The sequence below is a fragment of the Amphibalanus amphitrite genome, unplaced genomic scaffold (genome assembly GCF_019059575.1).
Source record: "Amphibalanus amphitrite isolate SeventyFive unplaced genomic scaffold, NRLGWU_Aamphi_draft 000661F_arrow, whole genome shotgun sequence".
In the NCBI taxonomy this organism is placed as follows: Eukaryota; Metazoa; Arthropoda; class Thecostraca; order Balanomorpha; family Balanidae; genus Amphibalanus; species Amphibalanus amphitrite.
In genome coordinates, this window is record NW_024882155.1 from 339,473 (window position 1) to 365,966 (window position 26,494).

Consider the following 26,494-nt stretch of genomic DNA (forward strand, 5'->3'; position numbering starts at 1 on the left):
TACAGTCTACATGCCTATGAAAAATGCGACGTGGCAAATTCACTTACATCGTCATACCGCAACGGAAAGGCGGATAAATCGTCTTCTTAATCGTTCTTTAGTTGTTCCGATGCGAGCAGAGATGCCAAATTTATTGAATTATATTTATTTAAAGGTCTTTAGATAAACACCTTTTGAATGCATCTGTCACCTGCATTACGCATTCGAAAATAACTCGGAGTGTCCTACTACTGCTTTTTGATGTAACAGTTTCTATTGGTCGTATATAGGTATACGGAGGTCGAAGGCGGACGATTTACGCCAGGGCAGGTATAAATCCCCGCACACGACCAGCGTGCTATAGATTCGCGTTGGTGAGGATTTGGCCGTGAGGCGAACTTGTAAGTCTTCTGCAGAGCCCAGCTATCGTAGGTATTAGGAAGCTCGCCATAGACGCTCAGATGCCTTCGACAGCTTGCTTTAGACGTGCACAGCGCAGAATGTCAATTGGTATTTCACGCACGTGACTTGCGCGACGCGATGCGTCTTGGGACATCAAATCGCGCCGACGCCCGGTCGTGCAGCTCGACAATGACGACAGCCGTCAGCGCTCCGCCGTCAGCTTATATGAGCTCGTTGCCGTCTTATCATGGCTTCCTGTGCCACAGTCAATACGTGAGACAGAACAGACGACTTGTTGAGTTGTGTGGAAGCTTCAGCAGCCCGTCTGTGCTGCCATTTACACTCGGTAGCGGTTGCGGTCAGTTTGTTCCCAAAGGGCGACAGGGTCAGATCACTCGCAGCGGTCCGTCGGCAGCTGCCGCCCTTCGCCACCCCCGTCGGCCGGACTACCGGCGCCCGGCTGTCGACACGGCAGGTGACTGACGACCATGACTGTGCAGCTGCTCTGAGGGTGGCCACAAACTCGCGAACAGGCGCGAGCCGGGAGGTCTCCCGCTCAGCGAGTCTCCCCAACCGAACTTGCCCGGTAACCTACCGACCGCGCCCAGCTGGGGGTGCCGGCGTGCGTTCGGTTTTTCGTTTGTTTGATCGGCCCTGCTCGACTTTCTCCTTCAGGCCGGCGGCGGCGGGCGAACCGTGTCCCAGTCGGTGATGTGGGCTAATTATCCGGCGCGGTGCGGCGTGTGGCGGCGCAGACACGGCGAAGGGCGGCGCAGCCACGTGATACATGGCCTCGTGGAGTGGCCACCTGGCCAGGGATCCGACCGGCTGATGGCTTTGTTCAACAAACTGCCCCGGGGAGCGAACTGGCTTTTAGAGAAATGAGATTACATTGTGACTAGATTCGAGCAACGTGCTGCTAATGATCATGAGTCTGGGTCATGATTATCATTTATCACCATCCAGATAGGCGAAACAAATTTGATAAGTGACGTCGTTGCAACATGAATCATGACTGGTTTGCGTTCACTGTAACGGTCATGTACCGGGCGAGTTCCTCGCCTCGTATACCAGTACAATTTCTTTTCGTGGCTTTGATACCGTTCGTGAAACGGCGTATAGTTCGGGCCGGTGCTCAGTCAGTGAGTCCAGCACAGCGGTGCTCCGATTACGTGTCGGCCCACAAATTGAGCCCGTGACTCGCACCGATTCGGTGAGATCGGCCTGCGGTTTTTATGCACGCTCAGCCTCGGTTCGTTCTGGTTTTGTCGGTAACACCAGCGGTACCGTGCGTTGTTAACGCTGAGTTGGACGGCTGGATTCGACTTCGGACTTGAAGTTGCCGAACCGGTCACTGTTTTATAGCTACTGACATGTTTTTGAGCTCGACCTCTGTCCTCTCGACATGACCGTAGCCCACTCCTTACCGTCGTCGGATCAGCAAGTCCAGTCCCGTTTGCGAGTTCCCGAGTCAGCCCTTTTCGCGCTCCTCCCTACCCGAGCGCCGTCTGCCGGCGCCCAGTGCCTTGTGACCTCCACCTATGACCTCTGACGGACTTCACCCCGAGTCGCCGTCTCCGCCACTACCTCACAGCCGCGGCCGCAGCCAGCCTGCCTCCCACCGCCGCTGGCTGGAGGCGGGCATTATTATTCGCCACATGGAAATGCGGCGCCGCCCAGCCCCCGTCCCGCCTCTACCCCGTCCCCGCCGGGCTGACATCTTGGACAGGCTAATCGAACGTCGGAGAATGCGGGGAGACGACCCGTCGTGTGAAAGAACCGGTTCTTAGCAATCTGGAGGAACATGTTTGGCAGTCTAAGCGGTTTGGTCTGAGCCGTCTGCCAATGCAGCCGCCGGGAAGTCTGCAAGACGTTCAGCTCGAAAAGCCCCCAAATGCTATCGAACAACCGTGCCGGTAACTCATATTGAATTCAAATGCGAGCGATGGTGGAGACTATTGCGATTTGTTTTCACTTTTGCCATTGTTTATCTTTAGGTGCTTAAATACCTAAGTTTGGCGTGCGTGATGCATCACAATTAACGTTTCTCTGTGAGAAAGTGTAAGCAGTGTTGCTGGTTGGTGAATGTCCTGGCTTTTGACCGATCTTTTTTGTTTTGTTCCAGATTCAACGCAGGCAAGATTTACACATATATCGGAGAAGTATGTGTGTCGGTAAACCCGTACCGGACCATCAACATCTACGGCCCGGATGTCGTCAACCAATACAAAGGTGAGGAAGAGACTAGGGGAATAGTTTGTTTTCATAGGAAATTGAGACTCATGCGGATGCTCTTCCACTCGGTCAGTTACGTCTTGTTTTCCTGTCAGCCGGCGCTATAACGTTAGCGCAGTTGTACATACGTGTCCATTTGTCTAAACGCCGTACTACGGGTCTTTTGCGGCTCCGACTGCCGACTTCTTCAGAGGTCCCATCCGACTGGATCTGAGGCTTTGCCATTTATTTATAGTACCATATATTTTGGTCCATGGGTCACGGTTCACCTTTTTACCCTGCCACCTGTATTCCCTGGGCGCCTCTCCAACATCCTATATCTGACACCCACTCGAATATTCAACACTTAACGCTTATGTATGTTGCACTTCAATGCCGCATTATTCTTAGGATTTGCTATTAGCTAATAAGCCGTAACTTCTACGCCAACCGGCTCGCTCGACGCGGAGCCACGCCCCTGCGCTGCGCTACCACCGTCACCCCGGGGCGGCTGGGCTGAAACTGTACGCAGCTGCAAAATAAACGCGCATTTAATATAGACGTGGACTGACGGACAGCTCGTATGCCGCCCCGCCCTCTCCCTTTGATCTGCGTGATGGTCTGCAAGGCATAAATATTCCGTTTTTTGAGCGCCTTTCGGAGTTCAGCACCCTTTGTATGCTAATCACGCACCCTTTGGTCAAATTTTCACCATTACGAGCTTTTATTCAGAAAGTGAGAAATGTGAAGGTGAGGGGACGAATCGAGAATAGTTTTTGCTGAATGTTTTGGATTATGTTGCTCTGTTTTTCGGACATAATCAAGTTGATTCAATCGATATTTTTTGCATATGTGTGCCTAGTGATGCATCATGCACGGTTGGCATCCTATTAGTCGGATATCAAAGAAGAGAACGGAACGTGCAGGTGCGACGAGAATGCCATACAAAGGAAGCCCTGACCTCCGCGCACAAGGCTTCTTTAACACTTACAAAGTTGTGTCGTGTCTCATTCAGTGCACGTTTGACTACCCTCCCCTCTGCCATACCGAAGTCACTCTGAAGGACCCGACACGGACAATCGACTCTCAGGCATCTCGGCTCACGCCCTCCAGTGTAGCGCGCTCACGCCTTTCGCCTGCAGCTAACAGACACGGACGAGTAGTCTTCTCGGTACAACGGCGGGCGTGCCCGCAATTTGACGAGACGTGCATAGCGCCCCTGACTGCATCTGCATTCACTTACCTGTCTGTTGTATGTCGATGATTAATGACTGCAGCGCTTCTATACGACACAAGGTGCTTTGTGACCCGTTACAAATCGTTCTGCCTGTAATATGTCACGTCAGCATCCGATATTTCATCTTACGCTTCCCATCCACTCTCTATCACCGTCTCTCACTGCTCTCCCTTATGGAACCGTAGACCAACCGTAGACCGTTTACTCTCACCTCGGGACACCGGATAGTGAGGTCCATCGGACCGCCCTCAAGGTCAGGTGACCTCACGGCGTCCCCTCACCGGCCCCTCCGAGTCGTTAGGTGGCGAGGCACTTCCGACCATAATCATGACCGGTTAGCCAAGCTGCACCGTGGTAGGGCCGAGTTCAGGTAGACCCGTAGTCCAAACAGTGAGATGCGAAGCCGATATATATGTATGTTTATTTGGTGATATTGTGCTTGTCCGCAGCGATTTTTGCATTGTGTTCATACTGAATTCTGAAAAGTGTGCTGTTTTCTGTAGATATGTTGCAATGGTAGGAAGAGTAAACACTGGAAGTGTGTTAATGCACTCTTTGGACTTATCGAATCGTCCTGTTTTAGTTATGCCCCTCCGGCCTCTCGCTTATAGTGCCTTAGCCGTCTCCCGTTTCAACTCCTATTTGATTTGTGCCCTCGAGCCATCGTTATACTCCCCGTTTATCCATGTCTCACTCTTCTCTTCCTCCTAACTCCCAGTGTATCCGTGTACCGCCTTACTCTCACTCTAACTCCCGACATCTTTGCCCACAGGCCGGGAGATTTTCGAGCGTCCGCCGCACGTGTTCGCTATCGCCGACGCCGCCTACAAGGCGATGAAGCGCCGCGGCCAGGACACGTGTATCGTCATCAGTGGTGAGAGCGGTAGTGGTAAGACCGAGGCGTCCAAGATCATCATGCGGTACATCGCGGCGGTTACCAACGTCAGTCAGCAGGCAGAGATCGACCGGTGAGCCTGGCACTGGGTAATACAACGTTGAAGAAGGAACAGGGCTGGTGTAATGAGAATGGATGGGAGGGAGGATTGGAAAGGGGATGAAGAGGGAGTTGAAGAAATGCTTCGTTTCGATAGCGGTCTAGATTGACGACTAGCTGGAATTTTAATGAATGTAGCGGATAAATTAGACTCAGGGGGACGACGATCTCAGGGTAGCAAGGGAGACGAATGAATAAGCTATGTAAGCTATGCGGCTACGGCCGTTCCATTCTAACATGCTCCTTTTTGCTTCAGGGTAAAGAGCGTCCTCATCCAGTCCAACTCGATTCTGGAGGCGTTCGGTAACGCGAAGACGAACAGGAACGACAACTCATCTCGCTTCGGCAAGTACATGGACATCAACTTCGACTTCAAGCACGACCCGGTGGGAGGCCACATCTCCAACTACCTGCTGGAGAAGTCGCGAGTCGTGCTCCAGCAGCCTGGCGAGAGGAATTTCCACGCCTTCTACCAGGTCAGCTCGAGGGCGTGTCGCAGCTCATCTAGAATTGATATGTTTATGTTATTCTGTTTATTCTAAATAACTGGACCGTTTTGAGGTTAGCTTTCTCAAACCCTGTATTGGGACGCTTTTGCTGGCACCTTTCAACTACCAAGTGATTCTTGTGAACACCTGTAAGTGGATACTGGACAGGCCTCGGAGTGCTGGGGGTTAAATACCCATGTGACCCTCCGACAGACCCTGTACCCGAAGAGCACAGGCCATAGGGTCATCGTGGGCTTCACTCAACAAGGAACCCTGCGCTGGTGTTATGACACCTTCTGTTTATTTATTTGCACTGGACGATTGTTTGTAGTTGAATGTGTCTGCTCCGGACGTGGCCCCGTTACAAGAAAACGGTGTGCTCGGCGGACTGACGCAGAAACAATAACCGGGGACGGTAACATCAATTAAGCAGAATTGCTGACGGGACCATACGCAGAAATGTGTAAACGTAATACTCAACAGTTTTTGTTTATTGATGAAACGTTAAATGTGCGATTTTCTGACGGCCTGTTTAATGTTTCAATAACCTGTTTTGTTTCCATCGACGGTTTTGACCCCAGCATCTTACTCCACCTCTGACCAGCTAACCCTCTCCCCAACTCCTGCACCTCTGACCAGCTAACCCTCTCCACAGCTGCTGTACGGTGCACCGGACGCGGAGCTGGCCAAGCTCCGTCTGGTGCGGGACGCCGGCCAGTACTACTACACCAGCCAAGGTGGTAACACGCGAGTCGACTCCATCAGTGACCGGCAGGACTACAAGTCGGTCAGCGCAGCCCTCCGACTGCTCGGCTTCAGCTCGGAGAAAACCGACTGCATCTGGCGGACAATCGCCGCCGTCCTCAACTTGGTGAGATGAGAGCAATCTTCTCTGTCCTTTGCTGGATTTTAAAATACCAAGTCTGTTATAGATACGTCAGTTATTTTCACGAGTGATTGTGCTTTTGTCGGCTGTGTGTGCTGCCGACTCGCAGTTGCCTTACCTCCCTATCACCGGCTTCGAGCCCTCCGCGAGCTTATACTGCGGCACTGGTGAACCGTTGTTTATCGGCCCGGACTTTTCACGGCCGTCGGCAAAGTCTGTTATTCAGCCGGTATAACCCGTCATCAGACATGCCGCCAATGTTTTCGCGGTCCAACACGGTCTCTGTCCCATTTCGGCATCAATCACTGAGTATCACGGCATGTGTTATTTGTGTAGCGCCGTGGGCCGCTAATCTAGTGATGTGATTCAGATTGCAGGCGGCAAAAGTGGTGCTTCAATCAGGATACCCATTCAAGTGATTGTGAAGTGGAACGATTGAGTGAGACTGCAAAAATAAGGCAAATCGAGCTTTTCATTCTCTGAATCCCGTCCAATCGAGCAGTATAAATTTACGTCAAAACATTTTCTTTACACCAGACGTTGTCACAATGTAGCACGTTTCGCATGGAGCCGACTTAACCTCCAGCTCAAGAGGATATCACCTTTCCATCCGAGCTCCAGTTAACTCAACATTATCATGTCTCCAGGGCAACGTCGAGTTCGACGATAACGGCGAGACGACGACGGTGTCGACCCCTGAGCGTCTGGAGGCGGTGGGCGCGCTGCTGTCTGTTACCCCGGCCGAGCTCGGAAAGACCCTCTGCCACCGGGTGATTGCTGCCGGCGGAGAGGTCATGGAGAAAGGTCACACCGGGGTGCAGGCCTCCTACGGCCGAGACGCGTTCGCCAAGGTGAGTCCAGAGGTCAAATCTGAGATGGAATCATCTGAGGTGAGCTCAGAGGTCGAGTTAGGTAGTCGAGGGAATGAGGATGAGGACGAGTAAGGTGTCTTGTCCCGGCCACAGTGCTGTTGATCGTTCAGTAAACATTGAAAAGCAGTGATTGAATGGTATTTTGCAATGTTTAGATTGCTTTTCATCCTTATTTGCAGGTTTGTTTGATAGTAATAGTGCTTGATGTTACCACAAGTTGACCTCTGACCTGACCCCAGGCCATCTACGAGCGTCTCTTCACGTGGATCATCCAGGAGGTGAACTCTGCCATCGAGGTGAGGGAGGAGAGCCAGCGGTACCGCACCAAAAACACCGTCATCGGCGTCCTTGACATCTACGGCTTCGAGATCTTTAACAACAACAGCTTCGAGCAGTTCTGCATCAACTACTGCAACGAGAAGCTGCAGCAGCTCTTCATCGGTCAGTATATCGAGATCCCTTTCTTTATCGTCTATTTTGTGTCGTCCTATTTTTCAAGCTCAATGCCTACAATGTGTATGCTTTAGTTACTTTATGGTGAACGAGTCTAGTCACGACAACTCCATGACATAAGATGGAGCTGAAACGCCCCAAAATTAAGCTCACTGCTAGTGCGCTATGGTCCGTTCATTCTCCCGTGGCGGGGCAGCGGTCGGTCGGCCAACAGTTATCTCCCGACAGGCAGTGTGCTGTTATCTGTTTCCGCCCACACCGAGCCCACGCCACGGGCCTTGGCCTCTCAGTGTGCGCGGATACGGTGCTGGCTTTTATATTCATTTGTCTGTGGGGATGGCTGGGGCGGCCACCAAAACATATCGGATTTAACACAAAAATGCATGAGACAAATGAGACACTAACACTACGAACTAGTTTTAATTAACCGTACGGCAGATTTATGACCATTGGGGGATAATTGGTGCAGGTATGTTTCGCTGATGCATAGCGCCAGTGATAGTCATGTTTTGCACTGATTACCACAGATGAAAATTGGAATAGCCCACTTGCATCATAAACGCTAGCTGACTGGCTGTGCCCTTTTTCCTGTGGAATTTACGTGGTATACGACTTGCAGTGACGGAGCATAGCTAAGCCGTGAATTGTTGCTATTGCCTGTTTCGGCCCATATCCCGATTCCAGTCCCGGGGGTGCTTGACCTGAAGTCTTGGCGTGACATGACCACCCATTTAACGCAGCCTTGCATCATATTTATGTACGTGATGTGCCACGCGAATGACTCACCGTCAATTGCTGGTGATGAGCCCAGTTGTGGCCGTTTCTTCAGGGCTGGTGCTAAGCCATCTGTTGCTTACCGTCACAGGCTGGTGCGATGTGCTATATACCTTGGCTGGTGCTGCTGTTGAGCCATTTTCCCTGCAGTCAGAGCTGGTGCTAAGTCCCCGTTTCCTCTGTTCCCCCAGAGCTGGTGTTGCGGCAGGAACAGGAGGAGTACAGCAGAGAGGGCATCGAGTGGACCAACGTCGACTACTTCAACAACCAGGTGAGCTCTCATCACGTGCCTGGTGCTCTCAGCGCTGTGACACCGTGCCGAGGGCGCTGTCTCCCGGCCAGGGCCCGTTTGCAGGTGTCTGGTCCTGTGACCTGTGCAGTGTGCAGAGACGATTTGACTTTGAACGGACTCAGAAATCATCTGATGTTGAGCGATCTCTGACTTCTGAACCAAGACTTAACCGCAGATAATATGTGACCTTGTAGAACGGAGTCTGACCTTTGACCTGACCGGCAGATCATCTGTGACCTGGTGGAGCAGCCGCACAAGGGCATCATCGCCATCATGGACGAGGCGTGTCTGAACGTGGGCCGCATCACGGACGAGATGCTGCTGGAAGCGATGGACAAGAAGCTGGCCAACCACCGTCACTACAGCAGCCGCCGGCTCAACCCCATGGACAAGGAGCTCCGGCACGGAGAGGAGTTCCGCATCAGGTGGGTGGTGGAGTCGCGGCACAGTGGGCTTAGAAAGGCGGCTGAATAGGGGCGATATCTTTTCAGTGGTGTCGCTGTTCAAAAATGTTGTGACTTGTTTTCAGGCTAAGGGCGGGTTTGGGTCTCTGATCTCTTAAGGGTGGTGTGAAAACACCAATACCTATGCAGGTAGTAGTTTCAATTTAAGGCCGACTGCAGGCGACGATGATCGACGATTCATCACTATCTCACACGATGGGCCGTTAATGCATGCTACACGTCCCAGTCTGTACATTGAATACGCAATTTTTTCGATGAATGGGATCATCATTTGCATTTAGCTTTCCGTTACTTGCCGTTTCTGACCGACCATTCGGTATCATTTGCAGGCATTACGCCGGAGACGTGAGCTACAACATCACCGGCTTCCTGGACAAGAACAAGGACATGTTGTACCAGGACTTCAAACGGCTGCTGTACTCGTCACAAAACGAAACGCTCAAGTCCATGTGGCCAGAGGGTGCCCAGCATATCAGCAAGGTACGATGCTGGGCTAAGGGTGAACGATTGATGTAAGGAAACAGTCTGTAACGTCAAACGTAGGTGGATAACGAAATTAACGATATTTCAGATGGCAATCAGGTACTTGCGCCACCGGAAATCAGGACTCCCCCATGACTAGGTATAAGAGAGTGAAACGATACCTTTTCCTTCTATGAAATCTCGATGTCGACACTAACCACCAATATCACCATTCGTGTCACGTGTGTCTCGCCCGCATGTTCTGATATAAAGATCCTACTCTAGCGGCCCCACCTCACCAACGCTATATGCCTTCTCTCGCAGACGACCAAGCGACCTCTGACGGCCGGCACCCTGTTCAAAAACTCAATGATCGCGCTCATCAACAACCTGGCGAGCAAGCAGCCGCACTACGTGCGCTGTATCAAACCCAACGAGGAAAAGTCGCCGGTTCTGTTCGACCGGGAGCGCGTTAGGCACCAGGTCAACTACCTGGGTCTCATCGAGAACGTGCGCGTGCGCCGCGCCGGCTTTGCCTACCGACAGAGCTACGACCGGTTCCTGCGGAGGTGAGGACACGGCGGGGTGTTTGGTGGGTGTGGTTTCGGGTGTTTTCGGGTGCAGCAGACCTCCTGTCACGGGGATGGTTCTGCAGAGAGGGGAGGAGTGCAGGATTCCGGTGTTTTGAATCGTGCTCAGGAAACAGGCAGGAAAACATCGGGTGGTATTTGTAGCCCTCTGAGCGTCAACAACCTCTGAAAGGCAGTGTTGATTCAGGCCTAGACGGTGACAGCGGATTCATCGGAAAGGCATTCGTCACTTTTTAGCGCGTGTTGTCGTTTCACAATAGTATTGTTGGCGAAGTGCGAATGACGCAGCCGCTTGCACTGTTGTCTGGCCTTCCTAAGAATTCCTACCCCACCCCTTTGTGTCCTACAGATACAAGATGATCTCGCAGTTCACGTGGCCCAACTTCCACGGCGAGTCGGACAAGGAGGGCGTCAAGATTCTCATCAAGGAGCAGAACTTTGTTGACGACGTCAAGTACGGCAAGACCAAGATCTTCCTGCGCTCCCCGCAGACGCTCTTCAAGCTGGAACAGGTGAGAACAGTGATCCTTGAGTGATCCGAAGCCTCTAGGCTGAGTTGCCGTTTTCAAAACCTCGGACTATGCCAACGGACGAAGTCTTTAGGCATCCAGGCACTGTGGCAGATAGATGGTAAAGCGGATAACTCACGTATGCTCTTACGAAACGTGTTTGTTTTCAGGCGCGAGGCCGGCTCATCCCGCACATAGTGATCTTCCTGCAGAAGATGTGGCGTGGCGCGCTGTGCAGGATGCGCTACAGGAAGATGCTGGCGGCTCGTACCATCCTGCACGCGTTCAGGCGGTACAAGCTGAGACACTACATCAAACAGCTCAACACGCTCTTCAGGTGTGTGAGACGGCCTGGTTATGGGAGGATGAGTGGGGCTGTGCATTGTCCTTACGATCCGTCAGAGTAATTTATATCCCACAGGTCGTAATGAATCGACAACAGATGTGCAGTTGCAAGCACTTCGGCTACACGCTGTGAAATGTGTACCTACCGTTAGCTAAGTGATAACGAGTGATATCACATATTTCCTGCCGGTGCTGGCTGCAACATACCCTGTTCTGTTTACTATGTATCCCATCAACCCGCAACCCCCCCCCCCCCACTGAACCCTCGGCCCCGTCCTACCCCCTCCCACCAGCCCTCCCCGCTCTCACCCCTACCGTTTCAGACTCTATCACGCACACACCCAGCGCAGCCGCCCTAACCACCAGCCGCCCCCCCCCCCTCCCCCCGCAGGAACGTGCAGCGCTCGCCGGACTTTGGTCGCTCGGTGCGCTGGCCGCCGGCTCCCCTGGTGTGCCGCGGTGCCGTCGGCCACCTGCAGGCCATCCACCTGCGCTGGTGGGCCTTCATGGTACTCAGCCGGATCCCGGCCGACGAGCGGCCACAGATGAGGCTCAAGGTGAGCCACGAACGGGCTGAAAATGAGCTAAAAACGAGCGCAGTGGGAGCCAAATGGGTTCAGGGGGAGCCAGCCGAGCTGAAAGTTAGCCAATCGGCCCAGTAGAAACCAAACGAGCTCTGGGTAAGCCGAACAGATGAACAGCCAAAACTCAGCATGGGCTAAGCGACCAGAGGGCTCCAGCGCTCAAGCAGGCGCACACTGGATCTCTGTGCGCATGTCTTCTTCGAAGCTTGTGATCTTCTTGCAACCCTGATTGACAATTGTCATTGCCTGCATCCCATTGACCAATGTTCTATCAATGACCGGTGCCTTGTCTGACCAGTGACCTTCACTGACTGGTTAGCACCCACTGACCTATACCCGCTCCATCTACAGGTGACGGCAGCGGACGCGCTGCAGGGTCGCCGGCCCGAGTGGGGCGCCGGCCGCCGCTGGCAGGGCAACTACCTGGCCTCTGTGCAGGAGAACTCCAACACGGCCGGCTACGTGCAGAGCCTCTCTCAGCTGAGGACCAAGGACAGGTTCCAGAAGGTGGGCATGAGGGGCACACCCATTGACGATGAATTGATCGGCGGACGGGGTGCTGGGCTGAGCAGGGTGGGGATGCTGAAGGGACGAGTCCGGGGTGCTGGGACGAGCGGGCTGGGGCGCAGCTGGTCACTGGTGGAACCGACATGGAGTGCTTGTCACTGATATAATAACCGATCCGGGGTTGGAGAGTGCCGACCTAGTGTGTCGCCAGCCAATAGTATTGAAAGCTGGTTAGGGTTACAATAGAGCGATATCAGGCTAACAGCTTGAGCCAGGACCGGCCATTTGTCGAGACGTCCGCACCGAACCAAGGCCGCATTTGAGCCAGCATTGCGTCATACCAGTGTTTTACTGACTGCACTCGCAGTCTGAGCCATTTGGTGGCTCTTGAACCACGTTCTTTACTCCCTGCCGTCTTAGTTTCGGTAGCCGCTGACTGATTTCCCCTCTCGGACCGTTTCAGATCATGTTCTCGGCTCTGGTGCGCAAGTTCAACCGCAACAACAAGATGGCGGAGCGAGCCGTCGTGGTCACCGACACAAACATCTACAAGCTGGACGCCAAAAAGTTCAAGTGCCTGACCTCGCACCCGATCGCCGATGTAAGTCTCTGGGACATATTGTAGCGTCTCTTGTCTGGTTGGTCTGTGTCTACCCGTTTGTCGCTGATATTTCCCATACCTGCTACATTGCATGATTAAATCGAGACATCCAGGCATTTTAATGGCACGTGCACTGTACCACATTTTTCAAAGTTTAATGCAGTGCTTTGATATTGCCAGCCGTGTGGTTCAAGGGGTGTGGTTAAACGCGTTGAACCACACGGCTGCTGACGTCACTATCAATTATAGTTGTGAGCTTTTTGGCAGGTATGGGAAACACCCTAAAGCCGGGAAACGCCCTAAGGCCGGGAATTCAATAAATGTCACCTCGCTTTTTTAGCGAAAAGCGGTCTCGGGCCTAACGGCCCTCGGAGTTTTCGCTAAAAAACCTCGGTGACATTTATTGAATCATCCCGGCCCCGGGCAGGAATATATTATACCATATTATTACCCCACCCCGAGATGACTAGCGTGCTACGGCACCGTCCCCGGCCTCCCCAGGCGACTGGTTTGCCCCTCCTTCAAGTCGTCGGCGTACTCCCCCTCTATAAAGGAACCAATGTGTTTCCCTTAGGTCACGGGCGTGTCTACCCCCTCCCTCCGGTGACCAATGCCCCCTTCCTCAGGTGACAGGCGTGTCGGTGTCCCCGCGCTCTGACCAGCTGGCCGTCATCCACCTGCGCGGCGGTAACGACTTGGTGGTGGCCCTGGTGGCCGCCAAAGCCGAGGACAGAGTCGGCGAGCTGGTCGGCGTCGTGTGCCGACAGTACAGCGCGTGAGTAACACCGGCCTCCCCGAGCCCCGGACAGTCAAAGATCTGTGCTTTACTCTGGGATGTTGCCTCGAGCTCGTGCTCTTTTCCGTTGATTGCCTTTGTGTTAGTCAATACGTTATTTTCGTACCCCAAAGCAAATAACCATACTAGGCAGCGTTCGCTGCCTGTAGGCAGCGAACGCTGCCTAGCGTCAATACTTATCGTTCGTATCGTTCGTACTTCGTAATCTATCACACTAAAGCAGTGGTCGGCAGGTCATTCGGGGTCGTGCCGGGGCATTCCACGTCAAGTGGGACAAAAAATGACGATTTTGAACCTCACCTCCTCCGATTTTTGCGAAACTTTGTGAGCCTACTCATCTATATGTGAAAAGAAAGGAGACATTTTTTTTTGCCAAGACATGACGTCACGTTTCCGAGATACACGTCATCAAACATTGACTTCGGCAAGGCACATTATCATCTTTAAAGCGTCATAACTTTTAAAGTGTTAGACATATCACCACGCGACAGAGTTTGAAATGGAGGGAATAGATCAGGCTTTAATTTGAGGATCACAATATGGACGTCATTAACTAATTAGTGAGCATAATTAAAATTCAAAAAATAAATTTTAAATTTCTGAAAAATGGGTACCCTTCGATTTTGCTGATTTTTGCATATTTTATTCTTCCATACATTAGCTACTTCATATGAAAATTTCAGAATGGGCCGACGTCTACGTAACTGCCTTTTGGACTTCGTAATGTCTGGCACTCGCGCGTTTCGTTTTAGCAACCAAGGAGAGGCGCTACGCGGAGATGGTTCTTTCTACCTTAATCAAACCAAAGCAAACCTAACCTGACCTGACCTAATCTAACACGCGTAAACTTATGCATAGCCCTCACGGCAGTTGCTGGCTGGCCAAATGCTACTTCGATACGAACACTATAAAACAAAAATGAACGCGTGTTAAAACACTTGAGGCTGACCAGCCACGAGCCAGCGACCTATAGATTACGAGGTGGGTTGGGTACACTCGGCACACTAACTACTAAGCCACGAAGATAGCTGGTCATCGCTGAGCTGTAAGCCAGTTTTCTTTTTAATGATGCAATTGAGCATTCTCCCGGCAGCGCCTCTCTTTGGTTGCAAAAAGGAAACACGCCTGACTCTCCCAGCGCTAGGGGAGAAAGGCTCGGTTTAGTCAAAAAAAGGTATTAAAAACGGAATTTGAATTGTAGGTGGGGCGGTGGGGAACTTTATCGTGTGCCAATTTCATGGCCCTAGATCAATATCTTCGAGATCAAATGAGGTTAAACGTGATTAAATTTGCTATAGTGAATATTTTGCGTTTATACGCCCATAGCGCTAAGAGTTAATGGCCGATTTCCCTATTTCTTCCTTTATACGACATTTGTAGTGTTATGAGAATCTCTAGCTAATGTAACCATAAATTTGGCAGTTATTGGCCTGCTAAGAGTAAGATGTCGCCGGCAGAGGCGGAGATCGGCCGACGCGGGAAACGTTTCATTCACAGATTGTGTTTGCGCCCTAATAATTCAATTTTTACCTGTTGATTTTCGCATGTAGGTATTTGACCATTAGATTGCCTGTACATTTTTAAGCCTTCACACAAAATTTGACACGAATCGATCATAATCAGCGGTAAGAAGCGCGGTGCAAAGATGAGCCGTCCCGCGCCGGCACAGTCTACCATTCAGGCGTTAACGGCCGGCGCCGGCCGCCGAGCCGCTCCGGCAGGAATGTTTAACTTTACACCGCCATTACTAGAAAAGTTGTGGACCGATTTACCTATTTCTTGCACGGGAGGATTTGCAAAGTTCGATTCTGGATAGATACTGAAAGTTTGACGTTAATATAATAATTATGGCGTGAGTTATTGGCGATAAACAGGTGGGGTTAGCGAAATCGGCCCCTTCCACCGCCCGTGCTACGTTGCACTTCTTGTTGCTATATCACCCAAAGTTATCTTTGGCCCACTCTAATTTTCTCAGCACCTGTGCCTTACGTGTAGTGGAAAACAATATCTAAATTTGAGCAAAATCGAAGGGTACCCATTTTTCACAAATTACATTTTAAGAAATTAATTCAAAATAAAATAAATTCAAAATCATCAAAAAATGTAAAAATTGTCAAATTTTACTAGAATAACTCCTTATGTACACGTTTCAGTTTGTTTGAAATTAATAGCTTCAAAAATGTTGAAGCTATAGATCTTTCAAGATTGCAGTACACGTCCAATTCTGCTAAAAAAGCAGAAGTCTAGCAGCTTGTATCTCTGTAGCCCGAGGGCATATGACAAAATCCTTTCACCCTCAGAGGTTTCACCCAATAGGCAATAAGCATACCAAGTTTGAACAAAATCGCAGAGGTGACCGATTTTGGCTGTCCCGGTTGACATGGAATGCCCCTGCCCCCTTTTTGGGCGCCAGGCAGGGCCATTACCCCCACCTACCAGACCCCATTGCTGACACAACCAAGTTTTCTGAAATTCCATACCGTTTTGGAACTCTTTGGGTATTTGTGCATTTCCAATGCATCAAATTTAAAAGATGACACTTCCTCCACAAAACATTTAATACCTATATCCCAGTAGCGGAGGAACACCTTCAATTAAGGGGGAGGGGGGGGGGGGGCACTGCCGACTTTTGGTCCCATTCTTTCCATGCAACGCCCATAGGGCTAATGTTAAAATGCAAAAATGAAAGGGTGCACGGCGCCCCGGTGCCCTCCCCGTTCCGCCGCCTATGCTATATCCCATTTAACCCTTGTACGTATAGGGGCGGCGGGTGGTTTTTCGTTAAAATCTCACATAAAAGGCATTGGATCACGACCAAATTGTACCCTCGAGCCCATCATTTTTTTTTTACCAGCCTGGAAAATATCATGACCTGAGACCAGTTATACCAACAGAAAAATAACCGCCTGCCGGAATTTTTGCCTCAAGACCGCTTCACATACGGAGTGTAAACGCGATGGGCTCGTAAGCGGATAGGGCTTTACCGTTTACGCTCCATATGCGAAACGATCTTTAGGCAAAAATTCCGGCAGGCGGCTATTTTTCTGTTGGTAAAACTGGCCTCTGGACCCATAATGACCGTTGGCTTATGAGCTTTTTCTGGAGATCATCTTGAGCCATAAAATATCACTTCAAGAAGTTATAGCGGGTCCCGATTTTCTCGACACTTGTCATTGCTCTCTTGAATGAGACGGAATGACCAAGGACCTTAAAAATGGGCAGCAGCGGCTTCCTATTGTCACGGGTAGCACGCTCGTCTTTTTTATGCACAGCTCCATATCAGAGTCCGAGAGGCCGCGGGGGTCCGATCGACTCCTCCCCCTTACGTTAGCGGCTGTTGAAACGCCAACAGACGGGCGACGGTTAAAAGTTGCAGCTGCTTTTGTACGACTGTACGGAGGGGTGAGATGGTGAGGCGAGCAGGTACGTGAAAATTGGTATCTAATCAATGTATGCTGTGCCTTTGGCCTGGGCTAATCTTTGAACCCTGGGATGCAACAGTCACGATGGCTCCATCACTGGAGCTACAAACTCTAAAAAGATAGGCTTTCTCAGAATCCCTCATTACCCCCACCGAAAGGGCTCCATTACCCCCAAAGGGGGCATGCCCCACCATTTGCCGACCCCTGCTCTAGGAAGTGGAGACAGTGCGATATTCTACCTCAATAGTGAACCTTTACCGCGCTCTTCTGTTACCTAGCCTATATATTTTCCCCTCCCCTCCATAACTCCCTCAGCGACTGACAGCTCTCCCTCCTCCCTCAGTCTTCACTCTTTCCCTTTCAAGTGGCCGATCGCGCCCTCCTGCCTCCCTCAGTATTCACACCCTCCCTTTCAGCGACTGGCCACTCCCTCCCTCCTCAGTCTTCACTCTCTCCCTTCTCAGCGACTGACCGCCCTCCCAGCGACTGACTGCCCTCCTCTCGCCCTCCCAGCGACTGACTGCCACCCTCTATCCCTCCCAGCGGCTGACCGCCCTCCTCTCGCCCTCCCACCGACTGACTGCCCTCCTCTTGCCCTCCTAGCTCCCAGGGCGGCGAGCTGAGGGTGCTGGTCGCAGACCTCCCTCCTCTCGCCCTCCCAGCCACTGATCGCCCTCCTCTCTTCCTCCCAGCTCCCAGGGCGGCGAGCTGAGGGTGCTGGTTGCAGACCGCATCCAATGCATGCTCGGCAACAAGGCCAAGACTCTGACTGTGGAGATCGCACCCGACGCCCAGTTCGCCTCCTACCGCAAAGGTGCTACCAAGGACGCCATCGCGCTGGTGTGGCCCCCGCACCTCGGTCCGCCGCCGGCCTCCATCGCTAACGGCGTGAAGAACGGCAACGGGCGAGTCCACTGAGCCGCGGGGGAGGTCACATGGACGAGTCCATTCGGAACTCTGAGGTCACAGCAGTGAGTGGACCGCGAGGGAACATAACAAGGGGTCCATTGATTGGTTTGGGAGGGAGGGCGGTTGATATCGTGCGTGTGGTGCAGCGTTGGAGAGCGACGGGCGCTTCTGAGAAACTGTGTGCCAGACGAGAGTCGCTGGTGTGTTGGACACCGATCAAGTCGCTAGATGAACTTATACAACATGCTAACTACGTGCAAGTGGCGAGAGAAGTCCTTTTTTGCCGTGCTGGTTTTATGTGCTCCGGAGTCCCCAGTGTGGTGGTGCTTGTAGGCGCCTCGCGCTGGCTTGTCCCGAGCGCCTTCCTCGTTGGGAGCTCGGTCTGCTGCGTCAACTGGTTTTATGTGATAGTCGCCTGACGCGCGTGATAATCCGTTCCGTGGCGTGCGATAGGCAATGAATGCACGCGCTTTTAGGTAGGTTTATAGGATCTATTTTTGAGACGTGTGTGAATTCACGCCGGCCAGATGTTAATTATTGAATGAATGTAATTTCCAGCTTTTGCTGGTGACCAGGAAATTGACTGTTGACTGATTGTTGACTGTGTTGTGTCTGTGTGACTTGATTGTGAAATGCTACTGATTCGCCTATCAAGACTGTGCCTCATAAATGATCGTTGAGCGCGACGCGTTTTCTGATGGAGAATGAGACCAAGGTTACTCCCAGTACCACTATCTGAGCAATCCAAAGCCACTGTTCCCGGACGTTCTGTATTCGACACACACACGTTGACTGGCTGGTGCAGACGTTCGGATATGGAGTGCAGCCACCAACACACCACGCTCGCGGCAACATCGGCCCGGGACGGCCGACCCGACCGTCCTGTCCTAACGTCATTAGAACGGGCGCGCCTTCGAGGCCCACCGGCGGGCGCATCGACACCCGAACGCGGTAACACTGAGACCCGACGCGGACACTGCCGTGGAAGGGAACGCGCAGGGACGGGACGGTCACACCAGGGGTGCATCATCGCACCAACACCGAGGAACATGGACCCAGCAGTCCGGTACACAGAGCAAGAAGCACAGGCTGTCCCAGTCAGACTAAAGGCAGGGAAGACAACGTTTTAGAGAAAAAACGAAAAGAATTAACATCGAATCTCCACCTAACAATATCCGTTTGCGGAGCTTACATATAGCACACCAACGCATATCATGTGAACACTTGCACCAAAAAGATCTATAAGTACTAATTTTACATATTTGAAGAACGTAAAAACCAAACTCTTTCCTCTTCGAGCTATCACGGAAAAAGCTCCATACATATGCACGACGCATTTTCGACTTTCGACCGTTATGGAAGCCGGACTATGATACGCGATCACAAACCGTTCCCGAGACTGAAAGGACACATACACTCGGCGGTTGAGCTGACTAGGCCGGATGGTCTCCGATAATAGATAGAACTATTCCCAACATACATCAGACCATACCTCTAACAGCCGAATGTCGTAAGCCAATAAGCTCGATCACTTTGGACGTGTGGGACCCAGTTCGCCCATTACCGGCCCATTTCGGCCTCAGCCGGTACCAACTACCAATGGTCACAATCCTATCTAGTGCCAGACCCAAGCCGTGACCTAAAAAAGCCTTCACTGTCACTAATAAATAAAAACAAAAAGTAAATAAATTGCCAATATTCCATGCCTAGGAAGCAGGTATTATATATTTCATATTTGTGTAAATAATTCAGATATAATATCAGGAAATACCAGCTAAAAGCCTCTACGAAATCGACAGCTATTCGATCGATATCGAAATCTAAGTACATTCCTATCAGAGAACGTATGATCTTCACTATCCCTGAGTAAGGCAATTTTCCTAGCGTGATTTATACGCTTGAGCTATGCTGAATTCTGCCAAAGCCACCAGAAAAGTCGAAAATTCTGTTTTTTATACATCCCGTAAGCCGTAAGGCTCAAGGTCAATAGGTAAGAGGAAAGGCACCCGAGATCCTTCGAAGATCCTAGCTGTTGGATACCGGTCAATCGGTATTTCAGAACAATTTTGTCGCCTGTTTTATCAGATGGATGCCCGTCACCCCAGTCCACTTCGATCTCGTCTGGATTCACTCCACCACAAATTGACAGTTATTCCGTCTATGTCCACTCGGCCTGAGCCCGATGTGGGCCCACCTGAGCTGGCCTGTCCCAAACTTCACTATACAGGGTGCGGAAAAAGTTCTGTCATATCTCCGCATTTCCACAATCAAAGGCAACCTGAGCAGCTATATTTAATAAAACCACCAAACACTGGTTTGGCACATCTTACCACATGTTTTCACTCCCCCCTCACTCAATATAACCCCCCTCAGCGGTGATGACCTTCTCCACAAAGGGGTGAAAAGACTGGCATGTCTTGAAGATGTAGGCAGGGTCCATCGCCTCCCACGTCTTCACGATGTGCGCCTTGAGAGCCTCCACATTAGGATGGGACACTCCCTGGACCTCCTCCTGCAATACGCGCCAGATGCCGTAGTCGAGGGAGTTCAGGTCGGGTGACTGAGGACTGAGGAGGCCACGTCTCCCTGCGCCAGAAATGGGCCTCCCCCGGAGCTCTTCCGTCAGCTTCTGCTGGGTGGAGCTTGCAGTGTGCGCGGGCGCTCCGTCCTGCTGGAGCACAAAATTGCCGAGTGGATAGGTCCTCAGGATCCATGGGATGACGTCATTGTTCAGCAGACGTTCGTACACCACCCTCTTCATCTTCTCATTGGCGTCAATGATGATCATCGGACACTTCTTGCCGTCCGAACCCACCACGCCGAGCACCATCACTTTCTGTGGATGTTTATTCACCGGATTGAATCGAACCATCGGATCGACAGTCTCCCCCTTGGTCTCCCCTGCTCGTATTTTGGCTTTAATGCGCATGACTGTTCGCCAGGTGACTCCACTTTTTGCCGTAACCTGCTTATCGGTCATGCCCGATTTGGCCGCCGCGCACAGGCACCCAGCGACGAGGCGTCGTTTAGCCTGCCTTTTCATGACTGACCGTGAACAGCTGGTAGTTTCTGCCCTCCGGCCAGAAGGCTAGGTCACCGAAGGTCACGCCTGCGGGTATTCGCTGCCCAGAACTCAACCGCAGCGCTCGTAGGCGAGATTAGCATGCATATGACAGAACTTTTTCCGCACCCTGTAAGCTAAATCCAGTCCGGCATACCTAGATCGGCCTAGACTCTCACACGTCAGATGCCTCCCTTCAGGGGCCGACTTGAACCCCGTACGGGCCGCCCAATTTAGCCCTCTCTGAACCCCATTCGGCACATCTCGGCCTGTCTCGAATCTGTCTCAATCCGCTGTGGGGCCGCTAAACTGGCGGCTTGTTTGGGTCCACTGTATACCTCTCAGTCGGTAACTGATTTGGGCACACTCGGGGTCCATCGTAGTCCTTAACCCTCCCCCTCAGCTGGTCACGTCCTGAGAGCCCTCAGCTGGTGATTTAAGAGCTCTCTGTAGGTAACAGAGCCCCTTAGATGGTGACAGAGCCCCTTCAGCAAGTGACAGAGTCCCCCTCGGCTGTGACAGAGCCTGCTCAGCCGTTGACCTGACATCCCATTCATCTGGTGAGAGAGCCCCCTCGGTTAGAGCCCCCGCAGCTGTTGCTCTGCGAGCCCGCTTAGCTGGTGACGGGCGGCACGATCTCGCAGTGGCGGATGGCCGGCAGCGTGGGCGGCGGGATTGGCGAGTCCTCCTCGAACACAATCGTCAGTCGGTCGTACTCGTGCACCCGCCGGCATCGCTTCACCTGGCGGCACAGCGCACACGCACTCACTCCCGAGTTATGAGCCGCACACTCGGTCACTCCGAGTTGAGCCGAACACTCACCAACTCCGAGCTGTGAGCCGCACACTCGGTCACTCCGAGTTGAGCAGCACGCTCACTCACTCCGAAATGTGAGCCGCACTCACTCACTCCCAGTTGAGCCGCACACTCAATCACTCCGAGTTGAGCCACACACTCAGTCAGGGTCGTAACGTAACACACATTCACATTCAATTTGGAAATTGAGCAACTCTATGATCAAGAGTTGTACATCCAAAACGAGTGCGTTCCATGGATTTGGGAGATCGAAAAATATGGCCCAGCTGACGGATACACAAAATACCAACATAGTTAGTTTCACATAGGTACGTGCTTTTGAAGCGTTCTATGGTGAAGAACTTTGGTAACACTGACCACGACCAGAAGCTTTATACATGCGTAGGTCAGGTCAGTGTTGTTTTTTCAAGTATTTATAATTTGAAGATGATCTTTTACTTACGCCGTGCTATAATGAGGTCATTGAGGTATCTTTGAAGGGTTTCATCACAAAGACTAGAGATAAAAGCGTAGTTATTTTACGATCCATGAGACCGTAACAAAAACACTTCGCCACAGACTTATCATTTCGACTCATTTTGTTACACCGTGATATCTGGTGACAGGACCAATAGAAGCGATAGTCGTTCGTTCATTGGGGTTTACGGGCGCGTCGACTGCGGTGGTCATTTTGCGCCCATAACGCTGTACTGGTAAAGCGGATATGTCAACAGAGAACTGACGAACTGAAGAAGACTAGAACTACTTGAGATACGTTATACTAGTAAAACGAGTATATCACAGGAAAACTGATGGATTGAATATAAGAAAAGATGCTGCCGGATAAAACCCAGGGTGAGTCATCACCCAGCAGGTGGCGAATGGTGGTGCCTGGGGCTATGCGGCCGAGGCAGCGTGTCCGGTTTGGTTCGAGGTGCGGGCAACTTAAGAGAATGTGAGTGACTGTGAGCGGCACGGCACAATGGCTACATGTTGGTTGAGCATCTCCACGGAGGAGATAGCCATGCGTTGCATACGTATGCCCTATCCGTAGTCTGCAGAGGACCACTTCATGGTATCTTTTGCCTTGAAAGCAGGACTGCCAGGGCTCCAGAGTAGGTTTCACCTTTCGTAGCTTCTCGGATCCATGGAGACGCCACTCTGTCTGCCAGCTAAACGTCGTAAAAGATCGAACGGCTGGGTAAAAATCGCGAGCCGGCAGAGGCAAACGACGGAGGCAGGGGGCCGCGGCCGCGCGTCTTGCGGCCGCGTCGGCAAGCTCGTTGCCTCTTATGCCCACATGGCTCGGTATCCAGCAGAACTGGATGAATTTACCTGCTCGTTCCACCGACGTAAGACGAGATAAAATGTCTTGTACTATCGGGTTGTCTGGATTAAAACTCCGTAAAGATAAGAGGCTGCTGAGGGAGTCTGACAAGATCAGATAGCAGGAGCTGTCAGACACCTCGATAAAACACAAAGCCTTCTCAATTGCAACGAGCTCGGAAGAAAAAACAGAGGCAGAAGTCGGCAAAGAGAATGTGCGTGTGTCATGACCAGTCACAAAAGCGCAGCCGACACCATGTTCTGTTTTCGAGCCGTCTGTAAAAACCGAGGTAAAACCATCATATGAGGCAATGTGTTCCAGCGCCCGTGCTCGTAGTGTGCATAGCGGCTGATCGTCCTTCCTGATGTCTGTCAGTAAAAGATCGATTCGTGGATACGCATTTCTCCAGGGCGGCGAGGGCGCGCTCCACGTGCGCCTCACGCCGCGAAGAGAAATGTTTGCTTTTGAGAAGAGAGCTTGCATACGTCCACCGAAGGAAGTCGATCGACCAGCCACTCTGTCAGACCGACTGATCTCTCGCGAGAAGACATACGGGTATGCCGGGTGCGAGGGAAATTGACGAAGTTTTAAAACATACCGCATGCCCAACATCTGGCGACGGAGAGATAACGGTGGCTCGTGAGCCTCAGCCAGAACGCTGCTTGTTGGCGAAGTACGGAAAGCACCCGTAGCAACGCGAAGTGAGGCATGGTGAATGGTGTCAAGCATTTTCTTACGCGACTCGCTGGCGCTGTCATAAATGAAACTTGCGTAGTCGAGCTTTGAACGTACCAGAGAGCGGTAAAGTAAAAGCAAGGTTCGTCGGTCAGCTCCATACGACGTACGTGATACACATTTTAAAATATTCAGAGTTTTAAAACATCTCTCACGAAGAGTTTTAAAATGCTCATTATACGTCAGACGTCTGTCCAAAACAACACCAAGAAACTTTGCAACCGGCTGCGTGGGGATATTTCGCCCGTAGAGGCGGATTCCAAGATCAGGATCGTGGCAGCGGCGGCGGCAAAAGTGAACAGCCACAGTCTTTGAAGTTGAGAACTTAAGGCCATTATCCTTGCTCCACTTTTCTAAACGCGTCACAGCAAGCTGAAGTTGTCGTGACGTGTGCCGCGCACTTGAGGCGGAGAACCATACCGCCAAATCGTCGACAAAAAGGGATCTCCCTATAGCCGTTGGGAGTCTGTCGCCAATGTCATTAATCATGATAGCAAAAAGTGCCACACTCAAGACGCCTCCCTGTGGAATGCCATTCTCCTGAAGGTGGGAGCTGGACAAGTGGTTTCCAACCCTGACACGAAAGGTGCGATAAGATAAAAAGTTGCAAATGAAAAAGCCCATACAGCCACGGATACCATAGCTGAGAAGCTTCCTCAAGATGATCTGCCGTAAAACTGTGTCGTAAGCAGCCTCAATATCAAAAAAGATAGCCCCAAGGTGTTTCTTTTCGGTAAAAGCGGTCCTCACTTCGGTGTCAAGAGCTAAGATATGGTCAACTGAACTGCGGTGTTTCCTGAAACCACACTGCGCGTCCGTAAAAATGTCGTTATGTTCCAGAAACCAACTCAAGCGAGCATTCACCATCTTCTCCATCAACTTGCAAAGAGCAGAGGTCAATGAGATAGGACGGTAGTGAAGTGGGTCAAGTCCCGACTTGCCAGGCTTTAAAATGGGAATCACCGTGGCCTCTTGCCATGCTGCAGGAAACAAACCGCTCTCCCATAGCGAGTTAAATATCGCTAACAGTGTTTCCAGGGCGATAGAAGGAAGGTGCTTCAACATGGAGTTGTGAATGGCGTCTGGGCCCTCGGCGACACTTCGAAGCGAGGATATGGCGTGCTTCAGTTCAGTCATTGTAAAAGGCTCGTTATATTCTATATGTTCGTCAGTGGAAAAATCCGCCAAGCCAAGCTGGGGTCGGGCTCGCCCTAGTGCGGGCTGCGAGGGAGCGTCACCCCGGCAGCGCTCTGAGAGTGTTCTAGCTATAGCCTCCGCGACATCAAAAGGATGTATTATATCAGAGTTGTTCACCCTCAGAGTCGGAAGTGGAGAAGAGCTGAGCCGTCCCGAGATGCGCTTTATGCGTGACCACACCTGGCTCGTCGGAGTAAACCGGTTTAAAGAATTAACGTAGGTGCGCCATGATCTGACCTTTGCCTCTTTGATTGTGCGTCGTGCAAAAGCCCGCGCTTTTTTGAAAGCGATGAGGTTCTCCATGGTGCTGTTTCGGTTAAACTGCTTGAAGGCGCGTTTCCGTGCTCGGATTGCGTTCCTACACTCTTCCGTCCACCAAGGGACGGGAGTGCGGTGGGGCTGTCCTGATGTCTTAGGGATGCACGCTTCGGCGGAGCTTAAAAGTAAAGACGTAAAAGCTTCCGCCGATGGAATACAGCCGTCGGCACTGGACAACGAGGTTTCCATCAAAACGGAAAACTCGGCCCAGTCGGCTTTATGCAGGTTCCACCGTTGTGGGCGCTTCCCCAGTGTCGGGGTATCCTGGTACGCAATCCACACCGGAAAGTGGTCACTGCCGAGTGGGTCGTCATGTACCGACCAAGTAAAGAGGTGAGCTAGAAGCGGACTTGCCAAACTCAGGTCAAGCGCCGATGTTTGGCCGGAAGGCAGAGTAAAATGGGTTCGCTGCCCTGTATTAAAAATACAAAGCGACTCATCGCAAATAAAACTTTCTAAGGCACGACCACGTGGGCCGATGTGATCACATCCCCATACCGTGCTATGAGCGTTGAAGTCGCCCACCACAAGGACTGGTGCCGGGAGCTCACAGAGAAGGTGGCGCAGTTCTGCCTCCGGGAAAGCTGTACCAGGAGGGAGGTATAGCGAACAGACTGTGACTTCCCGGCGGTATAGGTGCACTCTCACAGCTACTGCTTGCAGAGGAGAGTTCAGTAGGAGCGGTGTGACTGGCAGACTGTGGTGCACTGCTATGAGGACACCACCATGTGCTATAGTGTCCGAATGCAGGTCCCTGCGGAAGACGGCATAGCCCCTGATGGTGCAAGTCATAGTTGGCGCCAGCTTGGTCTCCTGGAGACAGATTATGAAGGGGTTGCGCCCACGTATGACCGATTGCAAGTCCTGGAAGTTTGGTTTTAAACCTCTACAATTCCACTGCAGGATAAAATGTGCTATAGCTGTAGTTTTGAGCGCTTAGGTAAGCGGAAGGTGTCTAAAACTGTAGACTTTAGCTTGTGTTAAAAGAGGGCGAGGACTTAAAAACGCTCCTCGCCGCCGGGGCCCGGGCTACCACCAAAGACCACCTTTGGACGGCCCTCGCGGAGCCTTCCATCGGCAGACCTAGGACGGCCGGTAGCTCCCGGTTGAAACTTCAGCCGCGAGCGGGGGCTACCGTCGTTTGTCGGCGATAGCTCCCACGGAAGTGTGCGCTTCGTGGGGCGGCCTGGGGCGGGCGGCGGCCCCGCCGGTCTCGGTTCCGAAGGTGGCGTGCACGGAGGAGGCCGAGACCCCGACACCTCGCCCGTGGAGGGCGCCGGA

At 51.9% G+C, this 26,494-nt stretch overlaps 2 protein-coding genes across 2 annotated transcripts in view; one reads left to right on the forward strand and one right to left on the reverse strand.

The window, feature by feature from the left end:
* Positions 1–18,466, forward strand: part of LOC122364197 (unconventional myosin ID-like) — a 30,527-nt gene extending 12,061 nt beyond the window's left edge. The window contains exons 2-18 of the mRNA XM_043334347.1: positions 2,507–2,613; positions 4,605–4,800; positions 5,083–5,302; positions 5,970–6,185; positions 6,848–7,051; positions 7,312–7,513; positions 8,491–8,570; positions 8,817–9,016; positions 9,385–9,535; positions 9,842–10,086; positions 10,457–10,619; positions 10,787–10,953; positions 11,353–11,518; positions 11,897–12,052; positions 12,516–12,653; positions 13,280–13,428; positions 17,564–18,466. Of these exons, the coding sequence (XP_043190282.1) occupies positions 2,507–2,613; positions 4,605–4,800; positions 5,083–5,302; positions 5,970–6,185; positions 6,848–7,051; positions 7,312–7,513; positions 8,491–8,570; positions 8,817–9,016; positions 9,385–9,535; positions 9,842–10,086; positions 10,457–10,619; positions 10,787–10,953; positions 11,353–11,518; positions 11,897–12,052; positions 12,516–12,653; positions 13,280–13,428; positions 17,564–17,789 (2,986 nt within the window). The 3' untranslated portion in view covers positions 17,790–18,466. The remainder of the gene's footprint in view (positions 1–2,506; positions 2,614–4,604; positions 4,801–5,082; positions 5,303–5,969; positions 6,186–6,847; positions 7,052–7,311; positions 7,514–8,490; positions 8,571–8,816; positions 9,017–9,384; positions 9,536–9,841; positions 10,087–10,456; positions 10,620–10,786; positions 10,954–11,352; positions 11,519–11,896; positions 12,053–12,515; positions 12,654–13,279; positions 13,429–17,563) is intronic.
* A 68-nt stretch (positions 18,467–18,534) lies between these two features.
* LOC122364196 (period circadian protein-like) overlaps positions 18,535–26,494 on the reverse strand; it is a 32,480-nt gene continuing 24,520 nt past the window's right edge. The window contains exon 26 of the mRNA XM_043334345.1: positions 18,535–21,583. Coding sequence (XP_043190280.1) covers positions 21,455–21,583 — 129 coding nt within the window. The 3' untranslated portion in view covers positions 18,535–21,454. The remainder of the gene's footprint in view (positions 21,584–26,494) is intronic.